At 33.8% G+C, this 13,904-nt stretch overlaps 1 protein-coding gene across 1 annotated transcript in view; it reads left to right on the plus strand.

Annotated features, from left to right (window-relative positions):
* The first annotated feature begins 11,654 nt into the window (after positions 1–11,654).
* Positions 11,655–13,904, plus strand: part of LOC136827659 (uncharacterized) — a 3,056-nt gene continuing 806 nt past the window's right edge. The window contains exons 1-2 of the mRNA XM_067085128.1: positions 11,655–12,140; positions 13,396–13,645. Of these exons, the coding sequence (XP_066941229.1) occupies positions 12,128–12,140; positions 13,396–13,645 (263 nt within the window). The 5' untranslated portion in view covers positions 11,655–12,127. The remainder of the gene's footprint in view (positions 12,141–13,395; positions 13,646–13,904) is intronic.

Consider the following 13,904-nt stretch of genomic DNA (forward strand, 5'->3'; position numbering starts at 1 on the left):
AATCTTATGAATTTATTCATTTTCGCTGCAAAGTAAAACTACGAAAGTCTTCATTCTTTAAGAAATTATTAAAGATAATTTCCGTGCATTGCCAAGAGGAGTATGTTCACCTTTTAATTAACCGTATTACCGTGTTCAGGTAGGTACGTATTAATCCCCCATTGCATAGCAGAATCACCCAAATTCCTAAAAAAAAAATATATATATATATATATATACTTATTTCCAGTCGCCCGTCTTTGCAACGATAAGAAAATACAGAAGTAAAGTTTCCCCCGTCCTGAATCTCTCTCTCTCTCTCTCTCTCTCTCTCTCTCTCTCTCTCTCTCTCTCTCTCTCTCTCTCTCTCTCTCTCTCTCTGCAAAGGAAAACTCCCAGTAGAAAGCAGAACGATTTTTCGCGTCCGCCATCCTTGAACATCTTCGGCAAATGGCCGGCGAGAACATGACAGATTCTGTCGTGGATTTGGGTCATTTTCCGAAAATAAGGTTCCCCGTCTAAGTACCCCTCCCCCCCTTGCACTACGCCCGTCCGGCAGGCCCGTCCCCCCGCCGCCGGAAAACTGGGTAATGGAACTTACTAACTTCAAACGCCACCAATCAAATCGACCGTGCAAACGCCCGCACGGGCGGAACTCTCCGATGATATGCCGCCCGCGCTTCCCGCCGGGGCGGGTTCGCTGCGATGACTTACGACAATCGTAAGTGGAGTCACTCGTGCTCATTTTCTCACGTATCACAATTTTCTTCTTCTTTTTTTCCTGATATTCCTAAATGGTTTACTTTTCTACTTTAGGCGGCTATCGGTGGATTTTGGGAGTTCTGATCACTCGAATTTATTTAATAATACCTATATTTCATTCTTCTGGTTTCCTCTCTTTGCTACAGGGCTTGTGACCGTATCCGAAGATGTACGGGGACTACTTGTTGTGGGAACTCAACAACCAATCTGTGAAGTTTGTCTAGAAAGATCATTTTAGCCGGTCAAAGCATTCAGGCTTCATCAGTTGTACAGAAAATTTTATTTTTGAATTTTTCAACATAAATAATCTTTAATATCATCACTGAATTTTATCGCCATAGCATATCACGATATAGCCCTCGTTCGGATGACATAGGGGCATTCATAGATATGCAGTGATAATTATAATGAAGACTGGAAGATACCAACAAATTAAAAATATATAGAAACCAAAAATAATAACAAATGAAAACTGAAAAAGAATATGGTGCCTTTTAGAAGTCTGGAGATGTCAAATCTTCAGAAGAGCAGGAAAACGTGAATAAGTGCCTTTCAGAAGACTCACCATGTTAATTCATTAGCCCCAAGACACGCCCCATTTAATGTCACGCTCGTCAGCTCCGTAAAATACCGCGGCTTTTATTTCGACTTGCCATTTGCTACGGTAAAAAGCAGAATTCTCATCCACGAAGGACGGCGACATATCTGCCTCAAATCGAAGGGTCAGAACAATGTCTAAAGACGGGAGGGGGAGAAAGTCCCACGACCAAGCGCGCGATAGGAATTCGATTTCGAGCCGTTCCAACAATGTGGGTCAATCGACGTTTTAATTCGTTCTCGAATTGGACGTGTTTGTTACTGGTGCGCCCTCCAGGCCTGGGCTTCCTCTGGGTTCCTCTGAGGTATTTGTGGAATTGTTGCAATCGTCTGCCTCCAGGTGGCAGAAATGGCGTTCGGTCTAAATCGGCAGACTTGTTTGTGCTCTGGGGGCGCGAAATTGCAGCTTTTTTAAAATTCCGGGTTCAAAATCATATCGCTGCTGGCGGATGACTGGAATGGATGACGATGGCAAATGGTTTTTTTTATATAGATCTAGACTGATTTATATATCTGTTTTCAGAAGGTTTATGAATCTGTAGTAAATAAAAATCAATATTTATTCTAGATTTGTGTTTATGACAAGAATTATAGAAAGACAAAGATCTGGATTGAATTATATATTATTTTCAGAAGGTTAATGCATCAGTAGTGAAGTCAAGTCAACTTTTGTTTTTTTTTTTATTTTTTTTTTACCGCACGAACTGTTTTCAGACAAAATATAATTTTTCTATGACTTGATGTACAATGAAGTAAAATCGATTTTTCAAATTTGTTACGACATGAATTATAGACAATGTAGAATTTTTTTATTAATTTATTGAAAGTTTCTTGGTGTACAACGAAGTAAAATTGATTTTATATCTGGCTGATTGTCGACTGGTGGGTAAAGTATAAAATAGGAAAATAGATAAAATAGAACATAAACAATATTTTATTTTATGAGCATTTCTTCAATTAGATCATTAAAATAGCTACTGATTATTGAAACTGTTTATTCTCGTTGACCTAACATATTCTTATATCCATTACCTCAAATTTTATTATAGATTTTTACTGATGTACGATGATATTACACGAACCTCTCCTCATTACACCAGATATTGCAACTTCACCAACAAGACACAAACGCATATATATATATATATATATATATATATATATATATATATATATATATATATATATATATATATATATATATATTTATATATATATATATATATATATATATATATATACACATGTGTGTGTGTCTATACATATAAATATATAGATATATATATATATATATATATATATATATATATATATATATATATATACATATATATACATTTATGTATATAAATATATATATATATATATATATATATATAAATGAATATATATAAATGTGTGTGTATGTGTGTTTGTATATATATACTGTACATGTACGTATATACAAATTCCTTACGTATGTTAAGGCTTCTTTAAGGCATTTATACTTACAATACATACATATATACAATATATACACACGTATACATACATATATACATACATACACGCATATACTATATATATTTATATAAGTATATACAAATTACTTACGTATGTTTAAGGTACATACATACATACATACATACAAACATACATACACTGTATACATAATGTGCGTGTATGTACGTATGTACGTACGTAAGCACACACCCTGCCCCTTGTCTCCCGTTCGCCTGCTGCAACCTAACACAACAACAATGTCAGTCATTACAATCGTTTAGTTTACTCGTTTCTTCGCAAACCTGAATGATTGCCAGTCCATTCACCTACTTCCCTGGGGCTGCACGGCTACTGCTGCGGCGGTTCCCGGCTGGCTCGTGACTTCGGCAACCTATTACTTGTACTAAGTACTTCGGATCCGTTATCGCATTCTGTTTCCCCCCACGTGGGATCGCTGTTGTTATTATTATTAGTATTATTATTATTATTAGTTTTTTTTTATTTTTCAGTCTTTAGTTTTTTATTGTTTTGTTTATCGATGGTGATTTTTCTCATTTCTCGTTCTTAATCCTTTATTATTGTTGTTCTGTTCCGCTTGTTCTTATTTTTTCTCAATTATCTTTATATATATATATATATATATATATATATATATATATATATATATATATATATATATATATATATATATATATATATATATATATATATGTATATATATTTATATGTAATACATATATATAGACATATATATATATTTATATAAATTAATGTATACTGTATATATATACATATACACACACACACACACATATATATATATATATATATATATATATATATATATATATATATATATATATATATATATATATATATATATATATATATATATATATATATATATATATTTTCACAAGAACCCACTTCAGCACGGAGAAACTATCTAGACCAATGCAAAGGGCCAAAGAGTGCAAAGAGTACACACAGAAAGCAGGACGTGCTATTTTCACTCATAATCAAAGTTGGTATCTCTCTCTCTCTCTCTCTCTCTCTCTCTCTCTCTCTCTCTCTCTCTCTCTCTCTCTAATGAGGATTCGTGTAAGGAGCTGCCTTCTCTTTCCCATATTTCATGCCTCCGGAACATTCCGGGCGAATTTGCTCCGCGACGCCGCTTCTCGTAGGTGATGGTTGCAAAAACTGCAGCACAAACAAATACGCTTCTTCTTCTTCTCCTTCTTCTTCTTCTTCTTCTTCTTCTTCTTCTTCTTCTGTTGCTGCTCCTGCTGGTTCTTGATGTCGTTGTTATTCTTCTTCTTCTTCTTCTTCTTCTTCTTCTTCTTCTTCCTCTTCTTCTTCTTCTTCTTCTTCTTCTTCTTCTTCTTCTTCTTCTTCTGCTTCTCGTTTTTGTTCTTGTTCTTGTTCTTCTTCTTCTTTTTCTTCTTCTTCTTCTTCTTCTTCTTCTTCTGCTGGTTTTTGATGTTGTTGTTGTTGTTGTTGTTGTTGTTCTTCTTCTTCTTCTTCTTCTTCTTCTTCTTTCTTCTGTTGCTGCTCCTTCGTTATTCTTCTTCTTCTTCTTCTTCTTCTTCTTCTTCTTCTTCTTCTTCTTCTTCTTCTTCTCCTACCTCTTCTTCTTCTTCTTCTTCTGCTGCTGCTGCTGCTGCCGCTGGTTCTTCTTCTTCTTCTTCTTCTTCTTCTTCTTCTTCTTCTTCTTCTTCTTCTTCTGTTGCTGCTCCTGCTGGTTCTTGATGTCGTTATTCTTCTTCTTCTTCTTCTTCTTCTTCTTCTTCTTCTTCTTCTTCTTCTTCTTCTTCTCCTACCTCTTCTTCTTCTTCTTCTTCTTCTTCTTCTTCTTCTGCTGCTTCTGGTTCTTGATTTCTTGTTCTTGTTCTTCTTCTTCTTCTTCTTCTTCTTCTTCTTCTTCTATAGATGAAAAGCAAAATACCATCCTTTCTTATCTTTCGAATTAGTATCTTTCTGATATACCCGATTAGGTAAAAAGCAATGTCAAAATTTTTGAAAAATAAAACCATATTCCTTCTTTTTTCCTCATTGACCTTTTTGGTTCGTTTTTCTGCAACAAACAGTAAAATGTAGACCACAAGCAAATATGATACTTTATTCATTTTTGCAATCGTTTCTTATGAAACAAACAGTGGAATGTAGACCACTAACAAATATATTTCATTCATTTTTGTATCCTTTTCTCATGAAACAAACAGTAAAATGTAGACCGCAAACAAATATATTTCATTAATTTTTGTATTTGTTTCTTATGAAACAAACAAACAAACAAAAAACATATATAACAATTCTTCATTTTTGCATTTTTTAAAATGTAGTATCCGCATTTGTTTCTTATGAAACAAACAGTAGAATGTAGACCACAAACAAACATATATAGAAACAAACAGTAAATTTAGACCACAAACAAACAGATATAACACTTCATTCATTTTGTATCCGTTTCTTATGAAACAAACAGTAAATTTAGACCACAAACAAACAAAATATAACACTTCATTCATTTTTATATCCGTTTCTTATGAAACAAACAGTAAATTTAGACCACAAACAAACAAAATATAACACTTCATTCATTTTTAATCCTTTCTTATGAAACAAACAATAAAATTTAGACCACAAACAAACATATATAACACTTCATTCATTTTTGACCACAAATGTAGACAAAACAAACATATATAACACTTCATTCATTTTGTGCATTTTAGTTTCTCATTCATTTTTGTATCCGTTTCTTATGAAACAAACAGTAAAATGTAGACCACAAACAAACATATATAGCACTTCATTCATTTTTAATCGTTTCTCACGAAACAAACAGTAAAATGTAGACCACAAACAAACATATATAACACTTCATTCATTTTTGCATTTGTTTCTCATGAAACAAACAGTAAACAAAAAAAGTAGACGGCACAAACAAACAAACACCTTTCTTCATCTTCTTTCATTTTTTTTTCATTCATTTCTTTCTGCGCATCTAACAAGGAGACCAACAAACCACAAACCATGAAGAAGTAGGGAAAGGGACGTAACCCCTTTTGTTCTTTATGCTTTCTCTGCCATATCTACAGACAAAAAAAATAAAAAAAAAATATTGACGGAAGAGTTCTGCTGATAAAAATACAAAAAAAAAAAATTCCCCTCTTTTCATTCTTTATTTTCCTACTTTTGCCGTATCTAAGAATGAGAAAAATCTAAAAAAAAAAATCTGGTAAAAAAAGAAAAATCTAAAAAAAATCTGGTAAAAAAAAATCTAAACAAAAAATCCGGTAAAAAATTTTAAAAATTATCTTTCGTGGCACTGATGGTCAAACACCGTGGTTCGCGATTCGTTGTGGGTTGAGCTGGCCTTATGCCAGCACGGGCTCTTGCTCCTGAAGTAGCCAGTAATATGTGGTTCCCGATTGGTAAATGTCGGATGTTTATCTTTGAAGTTAACCTAAATTTAAAACTGTACTCTTATAATCTATTGAGAGAGAGAGAGAGAGAGAGAGAGAGAGAGAGAGAGAGAGAGAGAGAGAGAGCATCAAAAATGGAATAATATATGTACTTAACATCTATTGAAATTTTAACCTCGAAATTGAGAGAGAGAGAGAGAGAGAGAGAGAGAGAGAGAGAGAGAGAGAGAGAGAGAGAGAGAGAGAGAGAGCACCCAAAATGGAATATTATATGAACTTAACATCTATTGAAATTTTAACCTCGAAATGGAGAGAGAGAGAGAGAGAGAGAGAGAGAGAGAGAGAGAGAGAGAGAGAGAGAAATGAAATGGAATATAATCTGTTGATATTTTAATCCCAGAATAGAGAGAGAGAGAGAGAGAGAGAGAGAGAGAGAGAGAGAGAGAGAGAGAACTATGAATCCAAAATGGAATATGTGTACTTATAATCTATTCAAATTTTAATCCCAAAATAGAAAAGGAGAGAGAGAGAGAGAGAGAGAGAGAGAACTAGAATCCAAAATGGAATATGAGAGAAAAGAGAGAGAGAGAGAGAGAGAGAGAGAGAGAGAGAGAGAGAGAGAGAGATCCAAAACTGAATATATGTACTTATACTCTATTAAAATTATAACCTCGAAAGAGAGAGAGAGAGAGAGAGAGAGAGAGAGAGAGAGAGAGAGAATGTGAAAATGGATACCTGAGTGTGACTTTCCCCTCATACATATGTCCATCTCCATTAGTGTGGGAAAAATCCCCAAATGTGTATCATCCTCATTAGCACAGAGAGAGAGAGAGAGAGAGAGAGAGAGAGACAGAGAGAGAGACAGAGAGAGTACAGTCATGGCTTGAGAATATGACAATATTTCCATCTAAAACTTTCTAAACATTTCTTCAGGAATAGGAACGTGCCAGCTATGTATACTTCCTCTCTCTCTCTCTCTCTCTCTCTCTCTCTCTCTCTCTCTCTCTCTCTCTCTCTCTCAGGCAGTTTAAGGTTTGTTATAAATTATTCCTTAGACGTCGGTGTTGCATTTGGTTTAGTATGGAAAAATTTATCGGATTGTTGGTGTTGCATAGGTATACACCCGAAATACTTCTTGCTCACTCGCACAAACACATACATACACACAAACACACACAAGCACACACACACACGCACGCACACACACACATATATATAAAATATATATGTATGTATCTATATATAAAATATAAAAATATATATATATCTATATATATGCATGTTTATCTATATACATGTAAAGTGCTAGCATGTTTTCCTTAAAGGGTGTCTGCATAGAAGAATAAAGCTTTTTTTATTTATTCCAAATTCATACTCTAGTAGCTGAATTAAGAATGAATCTACAGTCCAGGAAACTTCCGCAACTATCCTTATCAGTACAGGTAAACACAGAGAGAGAGAGAGAGAGAGAGAGAGAGAGAGAGAGAGAGAGAGAGAGAGAGAGAGAGAGCGCACTAAAGTCTACGCTACGAAGAAGTCAAGTTTCACTAAATCCTTTTTATAGGAGCAAATTGCACATTGAATATTCATCAGTTATTCACTTGACCCCTTTCTTATTTGGTTGCTTGAGTGCTCGCCTTTATTTCAGACTCCGAAGTGCCTTTAAAATATAATAATTTGCATATCATAACAACAGCTTCACTTCACAGGTGATAAGCACCGTCTTACGTCCGAGAGATTAATCTAGAGCAAAATTGCCCTCCCATCTCGATTTTTGGCTAATAGAAGAAGAATGACAACGTCAATTTCCAACTTTCTCTTTCGAGTGTTGTTTCAAATCCTGTTGGAGGAATGAAAGGCAGTAATGACAGATTGTTTACCCCCGGCGAGCACGCTGGCAAAGATGCATTATAGGGGCCGGCTGATCGTGACCTGTGAATTTCTAGGTCGGCGTCCCGATCGAGAGAGGTCAGATTTTGCTTGGGGGCCCTGATCAGGGTCTGAGGCCTAAAAACCGCCGGCGTCGATCACGACCGCACTGCGCGTGCGCGTGTTTGTATGCGCGTGCGCGAGCATGCGTGAGATGACGTCAAAGATACACAATCTAAGTACGCTCTGCAATCATAATTCGTCCGACTGACTGACAACCAAAGGCGTTTATCGTCATCTTCTGAGTCACGCTCCGGAGAAATAAAAGTAAACTCCACTTTCTTTTGTTATTACAGAAGTGTCGATCACGTACGCATTTTCTCTCTCTCTCTCTCTCTCTCTCTCTCGCTGAATTACAAAAATGTATCGCCGAAACACGTTCAGTGGTATATGCTCCGAAAACACGAATCATTTTGTTTGCATGAGTTGCCATTTGTCTGTCGTAGAATACTTTTAGACAGTAGACACGCTTATGCCATATGCCTTGTCTATTTGGTGTATAAGACTCTAAATCTATTCATTAAGAATGCTTTGTAATTGCAAAGTCAGTGCAAAATTACTGTTTAGTCTCCCCGCAAAAAATACGCGTTATATACAGGTTCCTGAATTTAGTACGCGGGTTGTACGACAAATGCTTTTGCGGTTAACCAGCGCTGAGTATCGTTTTGTTTGCTCGTGAACCCATTATAACGACCAGCTTTCGACGAGAGATAGTAATAATACTAATAAGAGTAATTATAATAATAATAATAATTATTATTATTATTATTATTATCATTATTATTATTATTATTATTATTATTATTACTGAGTAATAAAAATCCACAATTATATAGTAAATATATTACTATGAAAAAACCATAGTAATATATTTACTATATAATTGTGGATTTTTATTACTCAGATTGTTTTTCACGGAATTGTGAATCTATTAGCATTATTATTATTATTATTATTATTATTATTATTATTATTATTATTATTATTATTATATTATTATTATTATTATTATAACTACCGGTTCTCGACGAGAGATAATAATAATAATGATTATTATTATTATTATTATTATTATTATTATTATTATTATTATTATTATTCTTATTATTGTAACTACCGGTTCTCGACGAGAAATGATGATAATAATAATAATAATAATAATAAATAATAATAGTTATTATTATTATTATTATTACTATTATTATTATTATCATAATAATAATAATAATAACGATAATAATTATTATTATTATCACTAATAATAATAATAATAACGATAATAATATTATTATTATCACTAATAATAATAATAATAATAATAATAATATGTTCCGATATATTAATTTTTCCGTGTTCTTCGTTTAGATAATGCAGAAAAATTAATACATCGGTACACTTTATTATTATTATTATTATTATTATTATTATTATTATTATTATTATTATTATTATTATTATTATTATTAGGAAAACAATCGTCCCATCCATCTACATCAATAACCAGAAAAAAGGTACCTTAATCCGAACATTGGTATGGTACGTATTGTTCCTAGGCTAAGGACTTTCCGTCTCGACCCTCCCTTACATTACCATAAAATCTTTAAGAGTTGGTCATTCAGCTGCAGTTAAGAAAATGGTAACTGATAATTCAGCATCAGTTTTAATGCAACTGCAAAATAGAGAATTTATAGAAGTATACGTAAATATCTACCTTTAATTTATATATTTTCTGCTCTAAAGGAGTTAATATAAACAAATATCCCACTTTGGAATTTTTACTCAATTAATATTTATATTAACAAATATTTGTTTAATTGTTTAGTGGTACAGAATTTATCAAAGTATTCGAGGTATCAGAGGTAAACGCTGGGTTGGTAAAACTGCTTTTTTTGTTATTTACTAGATGAGAATAAAAATGGAAGTACTGAATTTTAAAGTTGTTGCAAATATCGATGTTTGTCATGATTTTTCAAGTCTTTTGAAAGTGAATATTATTCTTATGTTATCAATATTGCTCATATGTCATGCCAGTGTTTATGGAAACTTGAGAAATAACTTTAATAAAATATAGTGATAAGTATTATGATAAATCTGCATAAACCAACAAAATGTTTATGCCTCACTATTATTTATTAGCATTATATCAGTTTATGAAACCTATTCACATGGAACAACTACACCAAAGGGGCCACTGACTTGAAATTCAAGCTTCCAATGAATGCGTTTCAACCTCCCACCGCAGCAGACCCCCCAACACTGCAGCAGTAACTGATCATGATACAGAGCCAGTCATTTTTCATTGCCCTGGGGGAGACGCGAACCCACGACATCTGAGTGGCATGCCACGACACTAACCACTATACGAGCGAACCACCTGTGTCATAGAGATAGTAATACTGATTTTAATGTTGCAGATATAATTTCTTATAAAAACTAATATGACGTAAATGCATACCCAGCCGGAAGGAACATCAATATCCTAGATACCCGGGATCTGCAAAGTCCTAAGATTACTTATTAAAATATGAATATTAATGATAATAATAATTATGAGTATTTTTAGATAAGAACGATCAATCAGTTAGTGGAAAAAGAGAAGAATGAAATAACGAATATGTGTGGTGTGTGAACGTAAGCTAAGAGTATGATGTTCCATTTTTTATCTGAAGCGTAAAGTTATGCAAAAACTTATTTTGTGTATACGTGAGTGTGTGTGTTTGTTTGTTTGTGACTTAATGGTAATAAAGGAAATGTTACTTCATTCTGAATATTCTGTCAATTATATTAGTAGCGTTTTTTTTCAGATCGAAAATATTATAGAAATTTTCTCAGACCACAATTATTTCAACGGAAGTGAATTGAGAAAATAACAAACAGGCAAAGACAGAATTAGGGAGAGGATGAGCGGAAAGGAAGGATGATTTTATTAAAAATACTATTATCACAAATTACATAGAATTCATTTTGACATTGCTGACTACATCGAATACATCCCGAGAATATTGCTGTCTCAAATTTGTTGAATTATTGATTAAACTATGAACACCATACTCTGTTTAGAATATAATATGAAGTCATTTGTCAAGATAAATGGGACTATTTATTGGAATGAGATGTGGACGAACAAAATACTTCTCTAGATTATGTCATTAACTGAAAAGAACAACTTCTAAAGTTTCTATATACCAAATTGTATTTAATTATCTAATCGAAAATTATATTACTAGCCGACATGAACGACCTATTAGACCGTGTTAGCAAAAGCTATATAGAGCAATGTATCAAATTGAGATGTCACTATCTGGAGTCATTGATATATTAGGCTGTGATGCCACAAACAGGACGCAATAATTTATAAGATTGATTTCACAAACGAGAATAACCTGCTAGTCAGGAAGATCACAAACTGCATAAACTTTTAGACAGTTATAGGTAAATAAAGTATCATAAACCAAATTGCTTTCCTCGGCCGGGTCTTCAACAATAACATAGCATCTCAATTGACCAGCATCCCTGCAAATCCAAAGAAGTCCGTGATATTCTACGTTACCTGCTCATTTAGAAAGCGCATTAGCATCTCCGTCTCCTCTGAGGTTTGCTTTTACTCAGAAATAGAAACCCGAGGAGGCTTTCTCCCTCCTAAACGACAGTTTCATCTCCATTACGATTCGCCAGAATAGCAAGCACGGCCAACCAGCCACCTGTCCTGCGAGCGTCCGAAGCCAAAATTAGAGAATTAGAGAAACTATTCTTGCAAGCCCGCCACATACGATTATCTTAGCAATCCTTGATGATGGCAACAGCTGTCGTAGAATTCGGCGCTACTTAAGCGCTGCCATCTACATCTCTGTCATCAGATCTCTTCCAGCTTCAACAGCAATCAGATCAGCAGCATCCCCGCTACCCTCTCTTTGGAGATTCTCGAACGTTGATCAACAACAACAGTCGACATGGTTGCCAAGGGTACGAAAAGTGCAAAGTGTTGTGAATTCTTTTTCGAGCCCCGAAGGATTGTCTTACTTTTGGCGAAGCAGTTTGACTCTCGCGCAATTAGTTATCATCATTTCTGCGAAAGAGTTTGGATGTTTTAAACTGAATGTGCTTTTAACTGTTCTTGTGTCAATATTTCTCTTCAGTGCAACTGATCTACTGCCTTTAACTTTGTTTCTGAAAAAGCTCATATAATTTTGTGAGTTAACTATTTTTCTTTTGCTAAAATAGCAAGTTTTGATAATTGCCGCTAATATAACTACATACAAGGCTATATATATATATATATATATATATATATATATATATATATATATGTGTGTGTGTGTGTGTGTGTGTGTGTGTGTGTGTGCAAGGTATCAAGACAGTGGAACCCTGCATGACTGAAAGTAAATAAAAAAAACTCTGTAGAAATATCTGGGAGAAAGACAGATCATGTGATTCGGGGGACATTGAAGAATGTTGGGAGTTCCAGATTATTGCAATTATCAAATACTTTTCAGATAAACTCTAAGAATTCTGCTATTTATTGAGCACTTCAGATATCAGAATTATATTTTTAAAAATTATGATTATTATTATCTAGGCTTAAGCATCTTTTGAGTAAGACAAAACGGCCTATCCCTCACTCATTCTAGCATGGAAACCCCCTCGCCGCTCGTAACAGACTCCCAGTGTCTGGGCAAGATTGTTTGCCTATTTTCAACCCCAATATTCTATCCAGTCCTTCCAAACAATCAATAGATTGTTTTTGTTTCCAAGTTTTTTGTGTATTTATTTATTTATCTATCTATTTATCTATTTGTTGATTTATTTATTTATCTAATTATCTATATCATTTATTCATTTATCTATTTATCTAATCATTTATTTATATGTCACTTATTTATTTATCTTGTTAGTTGTTTATGGAATTATTTATTCATTGAATTTATTTATTGATTTATCTTATTTACTTCATTTCATATTTATTCATTTATCTAATAATTTATTTTTTATCTATCTCCTAATTTATTTTCTTTATTTATTTATCTAACTATTTATTTATCTATTCACTTATTTATTTATCTTGTTATTTGTTTATGAAATCATTTATTCATTGAATTTATTTATTGATTTATTTTATTTCGTTCATTTCATATTCATTCATATATCTAATAATTTATTTTTTATGTGTTTCCTTATCTATTTTCTTTATTTATTTATCTATTTCTTTATTTATCCGCAGTTATCGCCATCTTCGTCCTCGCCCTCGCCCTCAGCCACGCCGCCGAGGTCGCCGAGCCGGAGAAGGGCGCCGACGGCAGACTGCTCCTCTTCGGCACCACCAACCAGAGCGTCACCATCAGCACGTCGACCCTCACCACTCTGGGGCTCATCGTCATCGCCGGCGTCCTGTTGGCACTGGTCCTGATGACTCTCGGCGTGGCCAGGGAAGGAGACGTCGCCACTGGCACAGGATATGCAGAGACTCCTAGGTGAGTTTTTTTAATTCGTCTATTCTTTTTTTTTATTTATTTATTTCGTTGCTTTGATTATTGGCCTCTGTTTGAATGAATGTTGGGATGAATTAAGCTGTGCATTGTGATGTCTCTCTCTCTCTCTCTCTCTCTCTCTCTCTCTCTCATAAATTCAAAACCATGATCCCAGGTGCTACTGACTAATTGAAAACTCATAAATTTGATATTATTTAAATGATTTTTCTGTCAAATGCTGATAATAAACACACACACTCTC

Source organism: Macrobrachium rosenbergii, chromosome 42, assembly GCF_040412425.1.
Source record: "Macrobrachium rosenbergii isolate ZJJX-2024 chromosome 42, ASM4041242v1, whole genome shotgun sequence".
NCBI lineage: Eukaryota > Metazoa > Arthropoda > Malacostraca > Decapoda > Palaemonidae > Macrobrachium > Macrobrachium rosenbergii.